The 24,275-nt window shown below is 42.0% G+C and overlaps 2 protein-coding genes and 1 long non-coding RNA gene across 5 annotated transcripts; all 3 read right to left on the bottom strand.

Annotated features, from left to right (window-relative positions):
- Positions 1-4,912: 4,912 nt before the first annotated feature.
- Positions 4,913-6,219, bottom strand: LOC136546388 (uncharacterized). 2 transcript variants are annotated; one of them, XR_010781344.1, is made up of 2 exons: positions 5,254-6,219; positions 4,913-5,148 (listed from the first exon to the last, which is right to left on the bottom strand). It is a non-coding gene; the product is annotated as an uncharacterized lncRNA (long non-coding RNA). The 2 variants fall into 2 exon arrangements; XR_010781343.1 differs by having other exon boundaries at positions 4,913-5,187.
- A 6,131-nt stretch (positions 6,220-12,350) lies between these two features.
- On the bottom strand, positions 12,351-16,316 carry LOC136542038 (serine/threonine-protein kinase PEPKR2-like). 2 transcript variants are annotated; one of them, XM_066534275.1, is made up of 3 exons: positions 15,520-16,316; positions 13,034-13,318; positions 12,351-12,938 (listed from the first exon to the last, which is right to left on the bottom strand). In XM_066534275.1, exons 1-3 carry the CDS (start codon positions 16,262-16,264, stop codon positions 12,631-12,633), a joined length of 1,338 nt encoding a protein of 445 aa, XP_066390372.1. In that variant the 5' UTR covers positions 16,265-16,316; the 3' UTR covers positions 12,351-12,630. The 2 variants fall into 2 exon arrangements, with proteins under 2 accessions (XP_066390372.1, XP_066390371.1); XM_066534274.1 differs by having other exon boundaries at positions 13,022-13,318.
- Positions 16,317-19,490: 3,174 nt separating this feature from the next.
- LOC136544184 (serine/threonine-protein kinase PEPKR2-like) lies at positions 19,491-23,104 on the bottom strand. The gene is made up of 2 exons (XM_066536428.1): positions 22,306-23,104; positions 19,491-20,104 (listed from the first exon to the last, which is right to left on the bottom strand). Exons 1-2 carry the CDS (start codon positions 23,048-23,050, stop codon positions 19,491-19,493), a joined length of 1,359 nt encoding a protein of 452 aa, XP_066392525.1. The 5' UTR covers positions 23,051-23,104.
- Positions 23,105-24,275: the final 1,171 nt, after the last annotated feature.

The following is a 24,275-nucleotide window of genomic DNA, read 5'->3' on the forward strand; positions in this document are numbered from 1 at the left end:
GTTTTTATCGTTGCTTGTTAGTATCTGATGCGTAAATTAGGTTTAGGATATACTCTGCCCGTGGATTGGACGTAAACTACGTGTTGCATGGACTTTGGTAGTTGATGCATGGTGGATTTAGATCGGAATGTTTGTTGCCTTTGTTGACATCACTATGAAGTTTGTGTTATTGTATAGTATTACTGAATGGATATGATTTATTTTCGAAATGCATAGTCCATGTGTTGTTGATGTGTTGGTTTGTATTTTGTAGATGGATCGGTTAGTGTGATTGTTTTATGGTGGCAAAGTGAAAGGAAACGGGGAGTTCGAAAGCATGCACGAACATGTTGAGTTCTTTAGTGGACCTCCTAGCTTTGATGCTTTGGTTAGCAAGTGTCGGGATAAATTTGGGTGGCCACTAAGTTTTAGAGGCAGATTTGACTGTGGGAAGGAATGGGCACATTATGTGTTGATGTCTTTATCATGTGAGGATGAATGGAAGAATTACATAGAGGTTGTCAAGAGTAGCGGTGTTAGGTGCTTGGAAGTTCTTGTGGGAAAGGGGTCTAGCCGAATTGTAGTGGTTGTGGATGATATTGTGGATGTGAAGCCCATAGAGAACCTTACCCAAGACGAAGAGTTGTAGTCGATTGTCGTTAGAGAAGTTGATAGATCATGTGAACCCGGTGCCTTAAATGATGATTTAGATGAAGAAACGTTTGATGAGGACGATGGCAATAGAGATGGAACACATGATATGAATGACGTATCCCAAGGATCAGAGGATGACGAAGTTGATGTTGCCTCTGTGGACGAAGATGACTTGACTTCGGGGCCAAGTACTTCGGATGATGTGTTGGAGGACGAGTATAGGTCCGAGCCTAGCAGCGAGGACGAAAGTGATTGTTGTGAGGGAGGGTTTGCGGAAGCAATAGGAGTCCCAGCTGATGGGTCATTGAGAATGGAGTACAATGACATCGATTTGAGGCAATTAAAGGTTGTCCATGTGGAGGTACCCTCGGCACCAAATTTCATGGACATTAGTACGGTTGACGAGGCAATATGTGACACCGGTTTAACGTTGTTGGCCGATGAGGTACCAGATAGTGAGGAGGTAGAGATTAAGAAGGGAATGGTATTTAATACGTTGGAGCATCTCAAGTATTTCCTAATAGATTATGCCGTTAGGTTTCATAGGTCGTATTATGTGACCCACTCCGACAAGAACAAGAGGTACAAGGTGCTTTACAAGAATGGATGTCAATGGGGTCTATGGGCTCGGAGGCTAAGAAATGAAAAGTGGAAGATTTGCAATATGAGGCAACCTCACACGTGTCGATCTTTGAATCCGAAGGGTGTGCACGCCCAAAATACAGCATGTTACCTTGGTCACCGTCTTGTTGGCTCGGTTAGGGCCAATAGTGACACATCTATTTCAAGCTTGATCGAGACCATATTTGGGTTCACTGGTTATAGAGTGAAGTACTCAAAGGCATGGCGTGCAAAGCAGCATGTTATAGAGTTGCTATGGGGCGATTGGAAAGAGGCGTACAACCAAGTAGTATCTGTATCCTAGCTCAAATGGAACAACTCCTTCATGAGCCTTGATGCCACACTTGCACTTACGCTCCGACATCTTTGTGCATGGCCATGGCTTAATGCCTGCTTCAAATTCCGCAAATTCATAGTCAGAAGGCCAGTGCGATTTGGGTCCATAGTTGTACTCCTTAAAGTCACAAGATGGGAACCCTCTCTACAAAAAAACAAATGTTCCAAGTGTAACATTATATGTGCAAAACGCATACAAGCTTAGAGATAGATTGCTTTCATGACAACTTATATAATCTGGCAATCCACAGCGATAGAAGGCAGTGAATGTTCCACGTTGGCTAGAAGTAGTTAGTAGAGTCGACACTCCACAATTGCATTTAGGAGGATTGGCTAGATGGCGCAAAGCAGCGTCAACCTTCTCCGCCTCTGTCATTTTCGGAGGGTTCGGTGGTGGTGGAACCCAACGAACATATTATGAATATGGAACGCTCTTCCAGGGGTCATAAGAAAACAACATAATCGACAGATCGAACATTTCATTGCCGTTAATCCACTGATAGAAGCTGCATCCCTCTAGGTAGGCATCAAGTGTCGGGGGATGACGCTTAAGTTGGCAATAGTAGAAAGCACGCCCGGCTGACGCGGGATGTCTTGACTTCTTCACAAATATCGGTAATCCACAGTAACACAACGGTGTTGGCTCTACTGGTAGGAAAGGACCAATACCACTATGACCCTTCGAATGGTGCATGAATTGGTTGTTATTTGGAACCGTCGTTGAACCTATTACAAAGTAGTTGAACAAAGCAAAGTTATCAAAATATGATATGAAACCCTAGACACAACCTCATGGACTTCAAACCATCTCTGTATATACACAGTCCAACCTATCCATACATCTAATCAATACAAATTAACTTCAAATCATAGACCTAGAGGTAACTTTACTTAGCACAGGCCAAGCCAGACACCTGTCCAAACATTGCATTCAAACCCTAGAACAGTGCCAACCACTACCAACAGTCTAACATCTAAAAATGGAATCCTAATAATACGCATGATTAGGGCAACAAAGTATCACCTAACAAAGTAAAAGCAAGTATTGCACACAGCAATCTAAACCATAGCAGTCAACCACATAAAAAACAATAGAGGATGAGAGAGGCATACCTCATGCATTAGACCAAAGGAACCAAAAATCCAAAACCAAACTTGATCAAAGAGAGGTAGAGAATGAGGAGAAAGAGAAGAAAGAGAAAGAGGAGACAGTATGAACCTCGCCCTTCTCACATGACTGAGGGAGTGAGAAAGAGAGAGGAGAAAGCAGATGGGTTCTGCGGCCTAGTGCGGAACCCACGCTACGCCACGCCAGGATCGGTCAACTACGGGCGTCACTGTGGCTTGGCTTGCCGTGCTAGCGCATGTGGCGCGACAGAGTGGTAATGTCGCGCCAACCCCGCCGGCGTGACAAAAAGGGTCAGTTTTGTAAATACTTTTTTTAGATTAGTATTAAAGTATTGATTAAAAAAGGTTAAAAAATGCCCCACCCAGGTCCCGTTTGGTTTGCTGAAACTTGGCTGAAAGTGGTTGAAAAACACTGTTCTGGCGGAAATGTTGTGAGAGAAAAACACTGTTCTGACTAAAAAACCGAATAAGTCGGATATAAAGTAAGCCGAACAGGACCGGTGGAGGTTGAAGACGTGTGGTTGCCATAATTTCAGTAGAGGCCAAAGGCGATGCAGCATCGATGGGATACCTGGTGGCACAGTGATCGGCGATGCAACGTGGACGGGACCCCTGGTGGCACGCGCAGTGATCGGCGACGGCGATGCAACGTGGACTCGATCCCTGGCGGCGCAGTGATTGGCGACGGCGATGCAACGTGGACTCGATCCCTGGCGGGGTAGTGATCAATGACCACCAGCTTTCCTTCGGCGATCGCCGAACACTCCAGCACCAAGCTACATCCTGGAAGGGATCGCCAGGAATAAGAGATGCGATGCAATGGGCCGGATCGGCGATTACAGCCTGTTCGTTTGGCTGTGGCTTGTCGTAAACGATCGTAAATTTCCAGCCGAAACAGTATTTTTCTCTCACACAAACCAGCCAGCAGTACTTCTTCACAAACCAGCAACGATACGAACCAGCCAACCGAACATGCCGTATATATAAGGAACGAGAAATTAGGATCGTTGGTTCTTAACGGGTTTTCCCGATACACACCCGGTATCCATTTCAAAGAGTCCTGGCGTGGGTGGGCAAGCCTAAAGTGCGTGGTTAGCAGGAGGGAGTAACTACTCCAAGTAGGAAAATTTTTCCCTAAAATAAAATATTAATATTTATAATATTTAGTTAGTATCATTAGATAGGTCATCAAATCTATTTTTATAATAAATTTATTCAAAAATAAAAAATATTATTAATATTTTATATAAATTTAGTCAAATGACTGGTATGATTCTCATGACGCCCTTTAAATAGGGATGGAGGGAGTATGTCGGTTATTTTATAATAAGTAAAAACAGCCACTCATCCTATCTAAGGCGGAGCTCGTCTGCCACGGCCTGCTGCGAAAATGACATCGACGCCCAAGACTTACCGCTTGGTAGATCGGCTCAGACAGATGAAATCATTGTAAATCAACGCTAGACCAGTTGATCTGGCTGTGCGCTTTGCACCCTGGTGGTCAGAGCTCGAACCCCATCTGGGGCGGATTTGTTGCGCGTTGAAAAAAAATCCCCTCGTTTGCCACACGCCAAAGCACAGGTCTAAGGCTAGCCCAGTCTCACGGGAGCTGCGGTGCCGCTGCGTATGGGTGGGGCAGAGGTTCGAGAATTTTGTCGAGCTACATGATAAGGTCTTCTTAAACATAATGCCCGAGGGTTATCTTACCCCTCGTGGGTCATGTTTTTTCATTTAGATCTGATAAAAGAGAATAAACAAAAGGCCTGTTCGGCTGGCTGAAAAAACGACTGATGCTAATTCGTTGTGAGAGAAAAACACTGTTATTTCGCTAAAATGGTACGACTGATAAGCGAACAAGCCAAAGTTTGTGGAGACAGAAACTGCCGCATATTCATTTATATAATAAATCAAAAAACAGAAGAGACAGAAACTACCACAAATTCATTTACTAAGGTAAATAAAACAAAAGAGATGGGAGGAGATAGGTGCGTTTGCGAAGCCTTGCTGAAGTAAACTGTTGTGAAACGGTGTCTCTCAACAGACACCTATTCACGAAGTGATCTCATCCATCAATTACAAGATTAGTGGATAGGATTAGACAGTTAGTTTTACTCAAAAGGGCATGTCCTTTGGGAACAGCCGTGTCCCTTCGTGACACTCCTTCACTTGTATAAATATATTTCAGAGATCAATGAAAGATACAATTCTTCCAAATCTTGTTCATTTACGTTCACGCTTTAACACGTTATCAGCACTTTTGCCCTACGAACAAGAAGAATAACAGAGGTCTGTACGACCAGCGGGAAGGCGCGAAGGCAGTTCTAGCCAAGAACAAGAAGCGTTCTTCACTGGAGAATGGAAGTGCAGAGTTCGACCATGAGACGCTTGACAATAGCACTCACGGATTATCTTGATTTGCTTCTTCCGTGGCTTCATCGACCAACAGAACCAAAAGAAAATTGATGGTTTCTGTCCCGATTGCATCAAAGCACTGTAAGATGCAATTTAATTTTCATCAATTTATGATATTCTTACCTCGATAGGAAGTCGCAATCAATCTGTTGTTCGGCACACTCCGTCCCCTTGCCACCAACTGGTGCCCTGCCTGCACGCCATGCTTGCGGTAGCAGTAGCGTATGCACCTTGCCGTTGACATAGCAGTTGTGCCAAATTGGCTGCGTCTCGAGCGAAGTTTTCGCTGGAGATCGCTATCGCTGATGACCCGGCACGCGGCAGCGATATCCACGCACGCGACGCTGTGCCCGCTTGGCCCCGTACCTGTGGGCCTTTCGCTGTGGCCGGCGGTCCCCGCGACCTCGCGCCGAAAGCCCCCATGGCCGACCAGCCCAAGCTGGCGGGCCCCAGCCCACAACAGCACCCCAACGTCCGGTGCTCCCGCGGCTGGCGCCCTGCTTCTCGGCGGCGGCGGTCGGCCTTCTCAAGACCACGCGGCCAGGCAGCACGCGCCAGTGGCCCCCATGCCCGCGGCCTCGCGCCGGTGGCAGGCGGCCCCCGCGCCAGCGGCCAGGAGGCTCCTATCGACTTGGCCTGCACCTCGCTGCGGCCTCACGCCGATGGCCGGAGGCCAGCCTAGCGGCGGGCCGACGGCGTCCACCTCAAGGACCGAGCGACGGTTTTCTCCCGAGGAGAAACCGTCCGTGTGTTTGATAAGGTTCTATACTTTTGCGGAAAAGAACTTGCATTTTCTGTAAAATAAATAATTATCCTTCTAGATAATTATGTACTATACCTTTTTAATGTTTTAGCCCACATGTTAAAACGTTAATCGCAGATCTTATTATCTGTACTTTACAATGTAGTCTTCCGGCTACAGTATATTTCACTATGCTTTATTTTTCGCATGCAAATATATATTCTGGATCCTCAGATCTTCAAAAAATTGCATAAGTGATAAGTTTTGTTTGCTTCTGAGCCATAGGTTCAACGTAAATTTTTTTAAATTTACAAGCAAATAAAATTGTTGTTTGGTACTGTTCAAAGAATTCGCCCTATGGCATTTCAAATAAACATGTACTATTAGCACTACATTGTTCAAAATGTTTGTCCAAATTGGCAAACCCAATAAACATGTAATATTATTATTACGACCTTTGTATTGCAATTACTTTGTTATTTGCAATTTTCATTTTATGTTAAGCCCATTTATGCTTTATTTAAAGCTTATAGCGCTTACATTTTTAATGCAAAATCCATTAAGTGTATTACCTCATTATTTGTATAACACAAATGTTCCACATTGTATGTTGGCCATACACAAGGTAGCGCCATAGTTGCTACTGTGGGATCTACACTAAATTCTTAGTGACTATCCTCAATGTGCGTACCCAACATCACAAATTGGAACATATGGTCTACATCTTTTCATAAGATGACTACCATTAATCAGCATTCCTATTGGCCATACACAAGGTAGCACCATAGTTGCTACTGCGGGATCTACACTAAGTCCACAACTTAGTGACTATCCTCAACGTGCGTACCCAATTCATTTGCGTATTAACTAAGGTCTACATCAATATTTTGATGATTACCTTAAAATGTGTTTATACAAATTGCATACACCACTAGGCATCTACTGTTCAACAGACTATGTCCATATTATTAGAGGTCTATATCTTTATGATGGCTACCTCTAATGTGTCAGCATAAATGAGGTTTACATTATTAGTGAGATATATCTTGTCTCCTATTTATTTTGCATTAATTAATACAACATCACCATAGCAATTTTAAATTTACCCTTAGCGTAAATTCAAAAAATCTATGGTTTAAACCTTGTTAGAATAATAGCCAGCAAAGAGTTTGATCTCTTACTCTTGATGGTCACCATTATCTAACATGGTCAATGGACGTAATGTTAAACTTGATGTTCTATGGATTCATGGCAATATTTGATGCTCCTCATAAGAGAGCATCACCACTTATGATCAATTTAAATACGGAGTTTTATTTAAATAAAGCACCGTATACATCCAGGTCACATGTATGTGTATCTCAATGGGTGCAAATCGAAGCACTATATGGCTAGCTTTTAATGAGTGATACGAACAACACAAGGCAGTCATTCTGCCCAATGCCAACTATGATTGGCCACAACTTTATCTCTAGGATCATAAGTCCACTTGAGAATATAATTACGTTGTTCCAAAATATCCCCCAATATTGTGTTTTCGCGAAAGGACATAACTTACCAAATGTATTCTAGATTAATTCCTACATTACTTCAGGTCTATGTGTATGATAAACTCTTATCGAGGAATCATCATTAGCATTATAGTGATGCTCTATCATCTAAAGTACATTGAATTTTCAGAATCAAACAAGTTCGATGCCATGTAATAATGCCATCCAAAGAACTTTAATGGTAAGATTTAACGCAAAAAGAAGTAGCAGCCCTGTGCATTCCTTAGGGTCAAGACATTTCCCAAATATGACAGAACTATATTTTGTCCCAATTGTGTATGTTATAGCCACACAACTTGGAAATGTCATGCCTAAATATTTAATTGATCGGTATTACAAATCCATTAGACATAAATATCCGGCTCAACTATAAAGATATGAAGCACGCTTCTATCTTCAACCTGACACCACCAGGAAGGCCAGTTGTTCATAACAAGTTTCATGAAGAAACCAAGTAGCAACCAAATACTTAATTAATAAGTGGGTCTTATGAGCATGGAGAGCACGATCATCGAATTTACTTCGCTTGATCCATTTTGGGGACCAAAATTTGTCTCCCATTTACAAACATACCTAGTTTCTACGTCCCATTTTAGTGTTGTAATATAAAATATTGTCATCAATTTCAATTGAATATCACAATAATGTGCCATCACATTTGATATTCCATTAATTAACATGTATGTAATCTATATATCTGCAAAGAATGTCATTATATTCTTCATGCTATATATAGACTTATACGGGAGTCAATCCAAATGCAAAGAGGAATTTTGCCTAGTGGATAGTTGCACCACAAACTCTATATATAGGGAAGCAAAATATTCCTAAACTCTTACATAGAGACAAGAAAATATTTTGTTAATCGCTTGACATGATGTCATGATAGTGGGCTTTGGTCGTGCTACTATCATACTCCCTATTGGTACTCAAATAATAATCATGAATCCATTCTTGTATTCTGATTCCATAATGTACCCAATTAAAATTATAGAGATATCCGTCAATGTGGTTTTCATATGAAAACCCCAAGATGACAACTAAGAGGAGTATTTTTCTCTTAACAACGGATATGGCAATACTTAAACAAGATATCCTCAGTTGGATTTGACTACACATACATAACCTGTATCCAATGTTGCGTACAAATAATTCTCTCTCTTGATGTCAATAAGACTTGGCACATTTGCCTTGGTTATTCAACTATAGAGATAATTTGAGAATTATTGTCAATTCTATTGGTCATAGCATAAATATGAGCCACTACATTTCTTGAAGAAATTCAAGAACATACATGTGACTCTATTTACCATTTTATGGACCATAAAGATACTATGTAATGCATATTTATGCATCCATAATATAGTCCCAGGTGTGTCTCTTAGTCATGAGAACCATCACTATACCAAACTCATTGCTCAAAATCTTTAATTTAGAGCAAATTATCCTGGACGCGGGATCAAATCTATTTTATATGGAACAGTTTGGTTTTTGGATACTATATATCAAGTACCTTATGTCCATACCAAAAATGGTTTTATTGAGTCTCTTATTGAGAATCAAATTGCATGACATATTAAAATAGAATTGTAATTTATCAGAACTAAGTTGTTTTCATGCGGCCTTACACACCGCATCATTAATTCAAATTCATCAAGCTGCACTTATACAACTCCCTCCGTTGCAGTATGTACGTGAAACTTTGGCCGCAGCCAAACATTTCCCATCTGCGTATCGAGTATGTTTTCACATACCCATATTACCACCCCAACATACCAATGGGCATTAGGGATCCCAAGAGATAACTCTATAGAGGATTTATAAATTGCCCGTATGTTGATCATATTTGAGGATAATTCCAGGCATTAGGGGGAGATTTATACCACATTAAGAATGCCAAGAATCAAAAGAGCAATCCTCACATCCACGTACCAAAAAAATTCTAAACCTAATCGTTTAGAATATCTTATATTTGCATCATATTACAAAAAATCTGCCAGAAACATTTACTGATAATAAGGGTGTCACAAAATCCTCTTATCCTACTTATAATGCGCCCGAAAGAATGGAGGTACCAATTAAAACCATTCAACTCCCACTTCCAAAGAAGAGGGGGAGAAGTACGGCCGCTCCTAAGGATAATGCTCCAAGTAAGCGTCCGAGGATATCGAGGACAATATCCTCCAAATCAGTAAATCTAAGCCAACCTCAAGTTGGTAGACACCCAAAATGGATGAGCATCCAAAACCCGGATCTAAATCCACCCGGATCAACGGTGCACCCAAACTCTGATCCTAGGACATTGGAACACTCTGACTCCATATGGGAAATGACTCGGAGTCCAAAAGGGTTAATATTTTTACATGCTATATTGATTTCAAGAACTGAATCAATCATTTAAAGACTACAAATTGTCGCGGCATATACTCCTCAAAGATTGCCTTTTTACCTTACTGGATTCAGACCAAAAATCCTAGGCAGAGTGTCTTCACACTCAAATTTGGTCAAACTAAAAGGTGGCAATTAAGGAGATTGCTCTTGTTCAATGATGAGAAGTATTACCATAGTAATATCTTTCCTCACAGAGTTTCTTTTCAGAAGCAAGGTGGTGAATAATGAGAGCTTGTAGCATATGGTTTCACGCAGAGACCCAGCATAGTATACCCCATGGTATGTGTGAAAATGAAGTTTTCCAAATTCAATAATTGGCGGATCAAATGAATTTGATAGATTCGGACGTATAAGTCCCAATGGACTTCATATTCTGAATCCAAATACAAATCGCAACATACATTGTGTATAATAAAGCATGATTGCGTATATTGGTTATTTTGATATCATCATGATATAGAAATAATTATGCAATCATTTGAGATACAATTTCCATCATGTGGATTCGAGATGGAGGATTTGGGTAAGACCAAATGTTGCTAGGCTTACAACTTGAGCACCGTCCTTCAGAGATTTTAGTGCATCAATCAGCCTATATCCAGAAAATATTGGAGAAATTCAATATGGACAAATTATATCATAACAATACCTCAATGGTTGTTCGTTCTTTAGAAATAGAGAAAGATCCATTTAGACCATGAGATATTGGAGAAAAGATATTGGGACCAAGGTTCCATATCTTAGTGTTATTGGAGCACTTATGTATCTTGCAAATTGCACCAGGCCTGATATTACATTTGCAGTGAACATACTAGTTAAACATAGTGCCAATCCAACTCACCGTCATTAGACGGGAGCGAAGCATATCCTCAGATATCTTTGTGGCACAAAGGATCTTGGTTTATTCTTTAAGAGAAATCATGATCCCAATATGATTGGATACACGGATGCTGGTTACTTATCTGGTCCCCATCCCAAACTGGATTTGTATTCTTACATGGAGGTACAACTATTCATGAAGTCTTCTAAACAGACTCTGACGGCGACCTCTACTAATCATTCTGAAATTATTGCTCTATACGAGGCATCACATGAATGTGTATGACTTCGCAGAATGATTAACCACATACAACATGCATGTGGTATTGGTTCAATTGAATCACCTACAATTATCTATAAAGATAATTTTGCTTATGTTACATAAATGCAAACAGGTTACATAAAGAGTAATGTCGCTGAGGACATTGCCCCTAAGCTGTTTTATTCCCCATAAGTTATAAGAAAGCGGGGAAATAAACATCTTGCAAATCCAGTCATGTGATAATCTCGCTGACCTATTTACTAAGTCCTTATCAACTTCTGTGTTTCAAAAATTGGTACATGGAATTGGTATGCGGCGACTTCGAGATTTGCCAGAATCAGAGGGAGACATCTACTAAATGTTGACCTGTACCAGCATCATATTATACTCTTTTCTTTCACAAGTTTTACTTGCAAGGTTTCTTGTCAAAGTTTTTAATGAGGTAATATTAACAAAAGCATGTGTCATATTTCCTATTTTCCCCACCGGGGTTTTTGTGGGAAATATCAAAGACACATATTGCCCTCACAACTCATCCATGGTTTTTCCCTGAAAAGGTTTTTCATGTGAGTTATCCAAAAGGCAATACCAATAATATGTCGTCATATTTTCTCCTAATTTTCCCACTGGATTTTTATAGGAGTTTTAGCGGCATATCACTTTATATTGCTCCTCATATTTTTCCTTAAAAGGTTTTTGGAGGAGTTATCTTTATATCGTATCTCCAATATTTTTCCCCATTGGGGTTTTTAATGGGATACCAATGACATAGTGGTTTACTTAAATCACAAATAAATATGCTATTTTCTCCTTATTTTCCAATAAGGTTTAAAGGAGTTTTTATGGCATATCATATATTCCTCAGATTTTTCCCATAGGGTTTTTCGAGGAATTTTAGCTTACAGCTACATTGATCTCAAGGAAAATTCGATCAAGGGGGAGTGTTGTGAAACGGTGTCTCTCAACAGACACCTATTCACGAAGTGATCTCATCCATCAATTACAAGATTAGTGGATAGGATTAGACAGTTAGTTTTACTCCAAAGGGCATGTTCTTTGGGAACAGCCGTGTCCCTTCGTGACACCCCTTCAGATCAATGAAAGATACAATTCTTCCAAATCTTGTTCATTTACGTTCACGCTTTAACATAAACTTTGTGAAATGTGTTTCGTGAACTATGATTTCAGTTTACATTCGAACTATTAATCAGAAGAGCTATGTTTACATTTGAATTAGATTTAGATCCATACCATATAAATTCAATACTACTACACTCATTCCAAATTGTAAATCAGTATGACTTTTCTAGATACATGTGGACAACATACTAGAAAAGCCTAAAAGACTTGCAATTTAGAACAGTACAAAGCTAGCGCATGCGCATCGGGGCACATGATGCGTGTGCCAAATATCATTTTGGAAGACAAACATGGGCATGGCAAATGAAGACAGGTCTTGCACAATACGTTCATGAATTATGAACATTGCGTGAAACGGCTCTGATGGCATAAATTAGCAACCCATGCACAGCTTGGGAAAGGATCATGCTATTTACAGAATTTACAGCAGCTAAAACTGTGGGGTTCATCGACACCGAAAGAAACACTACATACCAACGGCTTGGTGCTTAGCCGGAAAACCTGAGTTATTATCCTCGGCTCTACAACACCTAAATCAGAACAACCTTAGCGAGAAAAATGGACACCATTCCGATCAGGTGCTACATTGGGTCAGGTCAGAAAGCCGTGCAAAGATTATTCTTCAAGTTTGAAGAGCATTCCTGCTGAATGGTGATTGCAGGGCTACAGAGCCGACTTCTCTTTGGCTCTGATATTCTAACACGGGTTATTGCTGCTGTCAGTGCGTCAACCAAGCCACATTCATCCTGATCTTCTGACCTTTGGCTTGAGTCTGACACGGAGCCACATTCTGACTTGTGTCTGTCCCATGGAATTTTGGGTGCTATAATCTTGTTAGTGAGACACAAATTAGCAGCTACCACCTTCAGGGGGCATTCTGTGTAAAACATGACCCATGGGTGACCTGAAATAGGTATCAGTAAGTAAAGTCATTCTCAAAAAAATACAACAATGCTAAATGAGAAACTCTTTGAAGCTTGAACCTACTGAGAACTTCACCAGCAGTCATTCTAGAAGAGACATCTCGATTCAACATTCGGCCAATAAGATCCCGCCCAAGAACTGATATTGATTCCCATGGGCTGCTGCTAAAATCAAGTTCAACAGTCTTTATGGACTCAAAAACGGCATCCAGAGAGCCACCTTGAAATGGAAGTGAACCGAGTAGTAGTACATGTAGTAGCACACCAGCACCCCAAATATCAACTTTCTCAGAATAGCTTCCAGAAAGAACTTCAGGTGCCACATATGCTGGGCTCCCTGCTACACCAAACAATTTCTGACCTGCTCAATGCATACACCACATGTTAGCTAGTACAAAACATGTACACACAGAGTTATGTCTAGTGTAGCAAATACAAACCACAGATTCTACAGCCACAACCACAAGAAACATGCATGTAAAACCCTCTATAGATGTAGCATTTATGCCAATCACAAGATGAAGCATAAAAATAGAGATGCTACTGTATAACAGGAAAATGCTCGAATGTTTCAGGATAGGTTAGTGAAGGCAGGGTGTTGCCGTGTTGGAAATAATGAATTTGTCCCTCATTGGCAAACAGAACACTTTAAGTTAATCCAGAGAATCTCATTAGAAATTCTTTTACATTACAATAGATGTAGGTTTGGAAAACAGCTATTCACGTGCCTGAACCTTGATTGCTTCTACTGGGTTTCAACTCTAGCCTACCCCAACTTGTTTGGGACTTAAAGGCTTTGTTGTTGTTGTTGTTGTTGTACAATAGATGTAGGTTTGGGCTATTTGCAATCCAGGTATATGAACCACAATACAGCATGGTAAGTTCTGGCTGTAAGTGGGTACACAAGACATTTTGAAGCAAAAGTTGAACATTGCAGATTTGCAAAAATCCATTGATACAGTACGAAATATAAGCAACTACTGCCCCCCGGTTCTCATACGACCCCAAAATTATACTCCATTCCAAAATGTAAGTCATTTTGGTTTTTCTAGGTCCATAGATTTTGCTATGCACCAGATATACGCTATGTCAGATACACAGTTAACATAGTAAAAACCATGTATCTAGAAAAGCCAGAACAACTAGAACAGAGGAAGTAGATTCTATAGTTCCATTCAGAAGTCGCAACATTTTCTAATGCATAAAACTGACTCAACAGCATTCAGAACATGAAACATGACAGCTTATGGCATGCCTGAAAGACCATAACACTAACTTATGGATAATCTTGTCAGCCGGTGTAAGTTAAGAACATCAAATCCAATTTTCCTTGCCAACAACCAGAAGTAGCTCTAGCACACCAAAACAAAAAACCCATTAAAGAGTATCAACTCGCACCAGGCTTTAATTCTCTTGCCTCTTGGCATGCCTAGCAAAACGGATGACACAATGATACCTGCCTGCTACCAGTTCATGACTCCAAAAACAAAGCACAAAACATCAGTATGAAGCAGTGCCTGAACTTAAGCAGGATAGCAAAGAAACCTAAACATCAATACCTAGCAAACTAAGAAAGCACTAAATAAATGTTAGACCTTAGTATTTCTTTCAAAGAAAATGTTAGGCCTTAGTAAAACTGAGTTATTCTAATTAGTAAGTTACATAACTAGACTATGAGAGATAAGACCAATGGTAGCAAAGTCCACTTAAACTCTTAGCACATTGGGGGCGTCATAAACCATTGTCTTGTGCATCAATGTAAGTCAACTTTGAAATTCAAAGGAAGAAGACAAAAAACTCAATATGACGAATTTCCTAGCACCAGGTCTCAAATATCTTATCATACCTAGCAAGAGGGGATGAAATGTGAATGGACACTTGCTATGAACTCATGACTCCAAAAAAACACAGCTTGCACTCATTCCTCTGAGCAAGTATTGAGGGCAGCATTTCTTCTTACAGACTAATGTACACCACACAAAAGATCATATCAATTGTCAGTTCAAACCCAGAAGGAACACAAAAAAATATCACTGAGACAGACATCAACTGTTGCCAACTTAAGGAGGACTCCAGAGATGAGGGAGCTCATGCGTTGAAGAAAGGATGAGTACTTGAGTTAGCCTCATTTGCTTGGTTACACAACCAAGGCAGGAACACCAGAGCTACATGGCTCACTTAGGTTCCTAGACCATAGACGAATATGTTTGACTCCCAACTCATTTACATCACACTAGCTGATACTCAAGTCAAGGCCATATATGGGCAACCTGCAAAAATGCTAAGCAATCATGGTAAAACAATATGAGTTTGTATGAAGAGGAATTCTAAGAACATGGCACCACAACATGAAAATATAGCTGAAAGATTAGACGCAGTGCAGCTAAGTACAGCCATCAATTAGTCTTTGTAACACCACATTATATTATTTAAAGATGGGAGAACCAATGTGGGACTGCCCAGTTCATGTTTCGCTATGTTAGATTTTCAAGAAATTGATCTTATTCGTCTTGAGATTCAGACTGAAAGCTAGTAATATAGCATATAGTAGTAAAAAATTACCATTAGTGACCCGTGCAGCGAGTCCGAAATCAGCAAGCTTCACCTTCCCAGCCTTGGTAACCAAAATATTCTCCGGCTTAATGTCCCTGTGCACAACACCCATCTCGTGGCAGTACTTGAGCACGGCCATGAGATCCTTGATCACAATGGCAGCACGCTGCTCAGAAAACTTGCCCTCCCTGGCGATCTCGTCGAGCAGCCTGCCCCCGCCGCAGAGCTCCATGACGAGGTAAAACCTGTCGGCGTCCTCGAAGACGGCCCTGAGCGTGACGACGCCCGGGTGGCCCGAGAGATGCTGCATGATCTCCACCTCGCGGTGCACCGTCTCCTCGCCGTTCTTGGGCAGCGCCTTGCAGGCGAAGAACTCGTCGCCGCCGCCGGCCCTGGCGCGGCAGATCCGGACGGAGCCGAACTTGCCCTGCCCGATCTCGGCGCCGAGCTCGTACTCGCTGTCGAGCCGCTTCTTCCGCCCCATCCGCGTGGCCGAGTCGATGCAGCCCAGCTTGCGCTTGAGCCCGCGCCCGGGGCTGTCGGGCGCCGCCCGCGAGCCGCTCGCGGGCGGCGCCGTCATCACCACGCCGCCGCCGCCCCGGGTGGAGGCGGAGGAGGAGGGCTTCGTCTTCTCGGGCCGCGGCTTGGGCTCGCGGCAGGTGCGCTTGCGGGCGGCAGGCGCGTCGTGGCGGGATCCGGCCAGGTAGCACGCGGCGCGCGCTGCGCCCTTGCGCTTCCGCGGCAGCGAATCCATGCGGAGGGGATCGGAACCCTAGGCGGCGAGAGGCACCGAGGCAGTGACGGAGGATCACGGTGTTAAAAATATTTTTATAAAAAATCGACCATGTAATTAGTGAAATTAATTCTTATTATAAACGGTTTATGCGTGATGGTTGCTAGACTAAAGGATTAAGAATCAATGGGTTGAAACACCATCTCTTCTCACTTCAACTTATGTGAATTTTATTGTGTTTAATTTGAAGTAAAGTGGAGTAGTAGCAATATCCAACACACATGGCCCATGAAATGGGTGCATAATGATATTATTACATAATGACCATGCAAACTAGTGCTTAATGACCATAGCACAAAGGGATCTAATACTAATTGTTAAAATAAACTTAGACATAAACAAGATCTTATTCTTAGCCTATACATGATCACTAACATACCTAGTGCGAAAAACTTATCTTTGACACTAACCAGAGTTTGTAGATATCATTTGTGTCTTTGTAGATTTAGTAGGGTTTAATGTAGATGAAGTAGATGTAAATATTCACCAATTGAGAGTTAGATTCTCTTGACGAAGAACTTGATGGAGATGCAAGCGCGCAACCTCCTGGAACATGGAGCCGTGCTTTTGAACCCCTCACTACGTCTAATAGAATGATTAGATGGGTTTAGGTGTTGAATAAATTAGCCTTAATCTAGAAATCACCTTTAGTCTTATTTATATACATGTTTTAGGGTCGGAGCAGCTTCCAGATAACCCTTAGGGTTGATGTTGATCGCAACAACTAACTTAACGGCTTTGGCACTAATAGGTTGACCATTACTTGTGTGCTAACAGTATTTATGTTCGCTTCAAACTTATGTTCACACTTAGTACAATAGTAAGACTAGAACAATGTGTTGTTAGCGGCATTTAATTGTTGTCGGGACCCTATTAACCATAGTTCATTGCAATATCTTGTTACAGCGCTTACTTACTTATTGGGTTAATTATATAGGCATGTATCCAAGATCATGTTAGAGACTTTCCACTAAAACCCCATATTGATTTGCACACTTCTTGATGGGAAATTGATAAGCCGCAAATAAGTAGATATGCTAGCATCAGCTTAGTAGTTATTTTGTTAAGCTTAATGAGCTGTTTGGAACTTCATAAAGAATGGTATCTTCTCCGTTAATTTGATGTATAGGTTTCTTATCAATAATGGGATCAAATTGTCACAACTAGTTTGGGTCCTAAAGATACATACATCTGGAGGTAAAAATCTTCCTTTGGTTCTTTAAAAAGCTAGGGGTCATTCTCACAAAAGATATTCAAAGAAAAATCGTGATGGAGATACAACTTGATGTTTTTGTAGTGACCCAAAAACCATCCAACACCTTTTTTTATTGCACCTATGCTAAGTTCTTGTGGAGGGAGGCTCATGTGATGTTAGATCTTAATCCACCCCGGAAAATGTTCAAAACTTATTTTGTACTCCCTCCATTCCAAAGCGTAAAACATTTTGGCTTGTCTAGATATATTATTTTTACTATATATTTAGACTAGTGTATATCTAACTAGCATAACAAAAGCTATATATTAAAAAAAATCCAAAACATCTAATTTGGTAAGGAGGGAGTACAATAGATGAAAATTTAGATCTTTTTTATTGACGGGTGTAACATCGTTCTATTAGTCCATATGGCTAATATGGAATGAAGCCGTGTTTGATAAATGACAAAAAAGTTTTTTTTTCTGGTCTATTTAGGAGAACGCACTAGCTTTAATTCTGAGTCCACTAGCAACGGTATAAAGAAAAGAATGAGATAGTGGTAAAGACACGCCACAAGTTGGATAAAGTGATTATGCGTTTGTTTGTGTCTTTTGGTGGTCTTTTTTTTCTTTTCAAAAATTGAGTTATGAGTTAGATTAATTTTGTAAACTCGTTCGGTCATTGCGGACCTGCGTGGTTAACTTATAATAAATTAGTCTGATTTTTCTCTTTAGAGAATGATTAATCAAATATTTCTTATATTATTTAAGAAACAAGAATTTTAGTAAACATTTTTGAGCTACTCGGAGGTAAAAAAGTTTCCCCATCAAAGAAGCTAAAACCAGTTTTGCTCGAGCAAGACGTCAACTAGAAGCACTACATATGGAGTAATTTTACATCTTTCATCGTTCCAAAATAAGTATACTTGCAGTATTTGAAACTTATCATAAAATAAGTGCGCTTCATAAATACGATACGTTTAGGTATAGTAGATCTTTTACTTTCTTTATTTTCAAAAAATGCAATCGTTACATGTTAGAATAGCTTTTGATATAATTAAATATGTAATTTTAAGTAATAATGTTTTTAAAGAATTCTAAAAGTAAATTTTTAGAGGATATTTGGGACTGCTTCACGAACTCTGCTCCACAGAGCAACTAAAAAAAAGAGTTTGTGGAGCACATCTTTAGCTACTCTCACAAATTCACTTTTTTCTCGAATATGCGTAGAGTTGAAACTGTTTGGCTAAGATATTTGGAGCGGAGAAGTCCTCAGACACCTCTGTACCGTGGAGTAACTTTAGGTCTAGGCAACCTGCACCAAAAACTCCGCGCAACAGCGAGCCCAAAGTAGTCACATCCCGCCGGCCAAAAAAAAAACCCCGCTTCTCTTGCCAAACAGTTTATGAACTCCAAATATCTTAGCCAAACAGTTTCAAATAGGAGTTGGGATAAGGATAGGGATGGGGATAGGAAAATATAGTTGGGTAGAAGGAGGGTATGGGATAGGGATGTAATGTTTTATACCCATACGGCCATACCTATGTTTGGGTTGTTGGTTAGGGATATGCTGTGAGGTTAAAAAAAATTAAAAAAATCTAAAATAATAAAATAGATGACATCTCGTCGCTCCTAGACGACTCCTGCTTCCAATCTTCTCGTCGTCCCTTCCTTTTGCTCCTCCCTGCCGCTGCTCCCGTAGTGACGACAACGAGGGCTCCACCGGTGGGGGCCGTTGCTGCTCAGATTCCAGAAGCGTGCGCGGCTAGGGCGCCTGGGGCTCCCGCAGCGCCGGCGGCGTGGGCGGCTCGGTCTCCTGTGCCGCGGGCGGTGGGGCGGCTGCAGCTCCGTTGAAAATGGCGGCGCGGACCGACCTCGTTGCAGAATCAGGTGGGCACAGCATCGCTTTCCTCCTCCGCGTCGATTGCTCTGCCTCTCATTTCCCGGCCATAACCCACCCCTCCCGGTGGGTATGGATCAGTGGGTTATGAACTCACCCTATCCCTATCCCATTCCTTATATCCAAACAAGGGTTAAGCAGTCCATCCTCGATCATTTCCCATACCCAGTATCGTTTTCCCTCGATCCAAACGCCACCGAAAGGTTCTTCGCCGCCTTTCCCATGTCCCCCGGCGCGCCGCCCGCCGCCCGCCGCCGCCGCCCGCGGTTTGAACCCGGCTAAACCACTCCGCCTGGCCGCGTCCTCCTCAACCCCTGCTTGCTTCCCCCACCTCTTTATGTCCTGTTCTTCTCCCCGCACCCCGCCCCTCGCGGCGGTGGCCGGCGGAAGCGGCGCGGCGGCCCCTTCCTCCCTTCTCGCCGCCGACCCTTGCCACCGCGAGGCCGTGCTGCTCGCTGCACGCGCCGCCATGGGGAACTGCCTCGGAGAGACCCGCCTCGACCTCGCGGTGTCAGGGCTCCGCCTCGCAGTCTTTATGGACTCAAAAACGGCATCCAGAGAGCCACCTTGAAATGGAAGTGAACCGAGTAGTAGTACATGTAGTAGCACACCAGCACCCCAAATATCAACTTTCTCAGAATAGCTTCCAGAAAGAACTTCAGGTGCCACATATGCTGGGCTCCCTGCTACACCAAACAATTTCTGACCTGCTCAATGCATACACCACATGTTAGCTAGTACAAAACATGTACACACAGAGTTATGTCTAGTGTAGCAAATACAAACCACAGATTCTACAGCCACAACCACAAGAAACATGCATGTAAAACCCTCTATAGATGTAGCATTTATGCCAATCACAAGATGAAGCATAAAAATAGAGATGCTACTGTATAACAGGAAAATGCTCGAATGTTTCAGGATAGGTTAGTGAAGGCAGGGTGTTGCCGTGTTGGAAATAATGAATTTGTCCCTCATTGGCAAACAGAACACTTTAAGTTAATCCAGAGAATCTCATTAGAAATTCTTTTACATTACAATAGATGTAGGTTTGGAAAACAGCTATTCACGTGCCTGAACCTTGATTGCTTCTACTGGGTTTCAACTCTAGCCTACCCCAACTTGTTTGGGACTTAAAGGCTTTGTTGTTGTTGTTGTTGTTGTACAATAGATGTAGGTTTGGGCTATTTGCAATCCAGGTATATGAACCACAATACAGCATGGTAAGTTCTGGCTGTAAGTGGGTACACAAGACATTTTGAAGCAAAAGTTGAACATTGCAGATTTGCAAAAATCCATTGATACAGTACGAAATATAAGCAACTACTGCCCCCCGGTTCTCATACGACCCCAAAATTATACTCCATTCCAAAATGTAAGTCATTTTGGTTTTTCTAGGTCCATAGATTTTGCTATGCACCAGATATACGCTATGTCAGATACACAGTTAACATAGTAAAAACCATGTATCTAGAAAAGCCAGAACAACTAGAACAGAGGAAGTAGATTCTATAGTTCCATTCAGAAGTCGCAACATTTTCTAATGCATAAAACTGACTCAACAGCATTCAGAACATGAAACATGACAGCTTATGGCATGCCTGAAAGACCATAACACTAACTTATGGATAATCTTGTCAGCCGGTGTAAGTTAAGAACATCAAATCCAATTTTCCTTGCCAACAACCAGAAGTAGCTCTAGCACACCAAAACAAAAAACCCATTAAAGAGTATCAACTCGCACCAGGCTTTAATTCTCTTGCCTCTTGGCATGCCTAGCAAAACGGATGACACAATGATACCTGCCTGCTACCAGTTCATGACTCCAAAAACAAAGCACAAAACATCAGTATGAAGCAGTGCCTGAACTTAAGCAGGATAGCAAAGAAACCTAAACATCAATACCTAGCAAACTAAGAAAGCACTAAATAAATGTTAGACCTTAGTATTTCTTTCAAAGAAAATGTTAGGCCTTAGTAAAACTGAGTTATTCTAATTAGTAAGTTACATAACTAGACTATGAGAGATAAGACCAATGGTAGCAAAGTCCACTTAAACTCTTAGCACATTGGGGGCGTCATAAACCATTGTCTTGTGCATCAATGTAAGTCAACTTTGAAATTCAAAGGAAGAAGACAAAAAACTCAATATGACGAATTTCCTAGCACCAGGTCTCAAATATCTTATCATACCTAGCAAGAGGGGATGAAATGTGAATGGACACTTGCTATGAACTCATGACTCCAAAAAAACACAGCTTGCACTCATTCCTCTGAGCAAGTATTGAGGGCAGCATTTCTTCTTACAGACTAATGTACACCACACAAAAGATCATATCAATTGTCAGTTCAAACCCAGAAGGAACACAAAAAAATATCACTGAGACAGACATCAACTGTTGCCAACTTAAGGAGGACTCCAGAGATGAGGGAGCTCATGCGTTGAAGAAAGGATGAGTACTTGAGTTAGCCTCATTTGCTTGGTTACACAACCAAGGCAGGAACACCAGAGCTACATGGCTCACTTAGGTTCCTAGACCATAGACGAATATGTTTGACTCCCAACTCATTTACATCACACTAGCTGATACTCAAGTCAAGGCCATATATGGGCAACCTGCAAAAATGCTAAGCAATCATGGTAAAACAATATGAGTTTGTATGAAGAGGAATTCTAAGAACATGGCACCACAACATGAAAATATAGCTGAAAGATTAGACGCAGTGCAGCTAAGTACAGCCATCAATTAGTCTTTGTAACACCACATTATATTATTTAAAGATGGGAGAACCAATGTGGGACTGCCCAGTTCATGTTTCGCTATGTTAGATTTTCAAGAAATTGATCTTATTCGTCTTGAGATTCAGACTGAAAGCTAGTAATATAGCATATAGTAGTAAAAAATTACCATTAGTGACCCGTGCAGCGAGTCCGAAATCAGCAAGCTTCACCTTCCCAGCCTTGGTAACCAAAATATTCTCCGGCTTAATGTCCCTGTGCACAACACCCATCTCGTGGCAGTACTTGAGCACGGCCATGAGATCCTTGATCACAATGGCAGCACGCTGCTCAGAAAACTTGCCCTCCCTGGCGATCTCGTCGAGCAGCCTGCCCCCGCCGCAGAGCTCCATGACGAGGTAAAACCTGTCGGCGTCCTCGAAGACGGCCCTGAGCGTGACGACGCCCGGGTGGCCCGAGAGATGCTGCATGATCTCCACCTCGCGGTGCACCGTCTCCTCGCCGTTCTTGGGCAGCGCCTTGCAGGCGAAGAACTCGTCGCCGCCGCCGGCCCTGGCGCGGCAGATCCGGACGGAGCCGAACTTGCCCTGCCCGATCTCGGCGCCGAGCTCGTACTCGCTGTCGAGCCGCTTCTTCCGCCCCATCCGCGTGGCCGAGTCGATGCAGCCCAGCTTGCGCTTGAGCCCGCGCCCGGGGCTGTCGGGCGCCGCCCGCGAGCCGCTCGCGGGCGGCGCCGTCATCACCACGCCGCCGCCGCCCCGGGTGGAGGCGGAGGAGGAGGGCTTCGTCTTCTCGGGCCGCGGCTTGGGCTCGCGGCAGGTGCGCTTGCGGGCGGCAGGCGCGTCGTGGCGGGATCCGGCCAGGTAGCACGCGGCGCGCGCTGCGCCCTTGCGCTTCCGCGGCAGCGAATCCATGCGGAGGGGATCGGAACCCTAGGCGGCGAGAGGCACCGAGGCAGTGACGGAGGATCACGGTGTTAAAAATATTTTTATAAAAAATCGACCATGTAATTAGTGAAATTAATTCTTATTATAAACGGTTTATGCGTGATGGTTGCTAGACTAAAGGATTAAGAATCAATGGGTTGAAACACCATCTCTTCTCACTTCAACTTATGTGAATTTTATTGTGTTTAATTTGAAGTAAAGTGGAGTAGTAGCAATATCCAACACACATGGCCCATGAAATGGGTGCATAATGATATTATTACATAATGACCATGCAAACTAGTGCTTAATGACCATAGCACAAAGGGATCTAATACTAATTGTTAAAATAAACTTAGACATAAACAAGATCTTATTCTTAGCCTATACATGATCACTAACATACCTAGTGCGAAAAACTTATCTTTGACACTAACCAGAGTTTGTAGATATCATTTGTGTCTTTGTAGATTTAGTAGGGTTTAATGTAGATGAAGTAGATGTAAATATTCACCAATTGAGAGTTAGATTCTCTTGACGAAGAACTTGATGGAGATGCAAGCGCGCAACCTCCTGGAACATGGAGCCGTGCTTTTGAACCCCTCACTACGTCTAATAGAATGATTAGATGGGTTTAGGTGTTGAATAAATTAGCCTTAATCTAGAAATCACCTTTAGTCTTATTTATATACATGTTTTAGGGTCGGAGCAGCTTCCAGATAACCCTTAGGGTTGATGTTGATCGCAACAACTAACTTAACGGCTTTGGCACTAATAGGTTGACCATTACTTGTGTGCTAACAGTATTTATGTTCGCTTCAAACTTATGTTCACACTTAGTACAATAGTAAGACTAGAACAATGTGTTGTTAGCGGCATTTAATTGTTGTCGGGACCCTATTAACCATAGTTCATTGCAATATCTTGTTACAGCGCTTACTTACTTATTGGGTTAATTATATAGGCATGTATCCAAGATCATGTTAGAGACTTTCCACTAAAACCCCATATTGATTTGCACACTTCTTGATGGGAAATTGATAAGCCGCAAATAAGTAGATATGCTAGCATCAGCTTAGTAGTTATTTTGTTAAGCTTAATGAGCTGTTTGGAACTTCATAAAGAATGGTATCTTCTCCGTTAATTTGATGTATAGGTTTCTTATCAATAATGGGATCAAATTGTCACAACTAGTTTGGGTCCTAAAGATACA

The sequence above is a fragment of the Miscanthus floridulus genome, chromosome 3 (genome assembly GCF_019320115.1).
Source record: "Miscanthus floridulus cultivar M001 chromosome 3, ASM1932011v1, whole genome shotgun sequence".
Taxonomy (NCBI): domain Eukaryota; kingdom Viridiplantae; phylum Streptophyta; class Magnoliopsida; order Poales; family Poaceae; genus Miscanthus; species Miscanthus floridulus.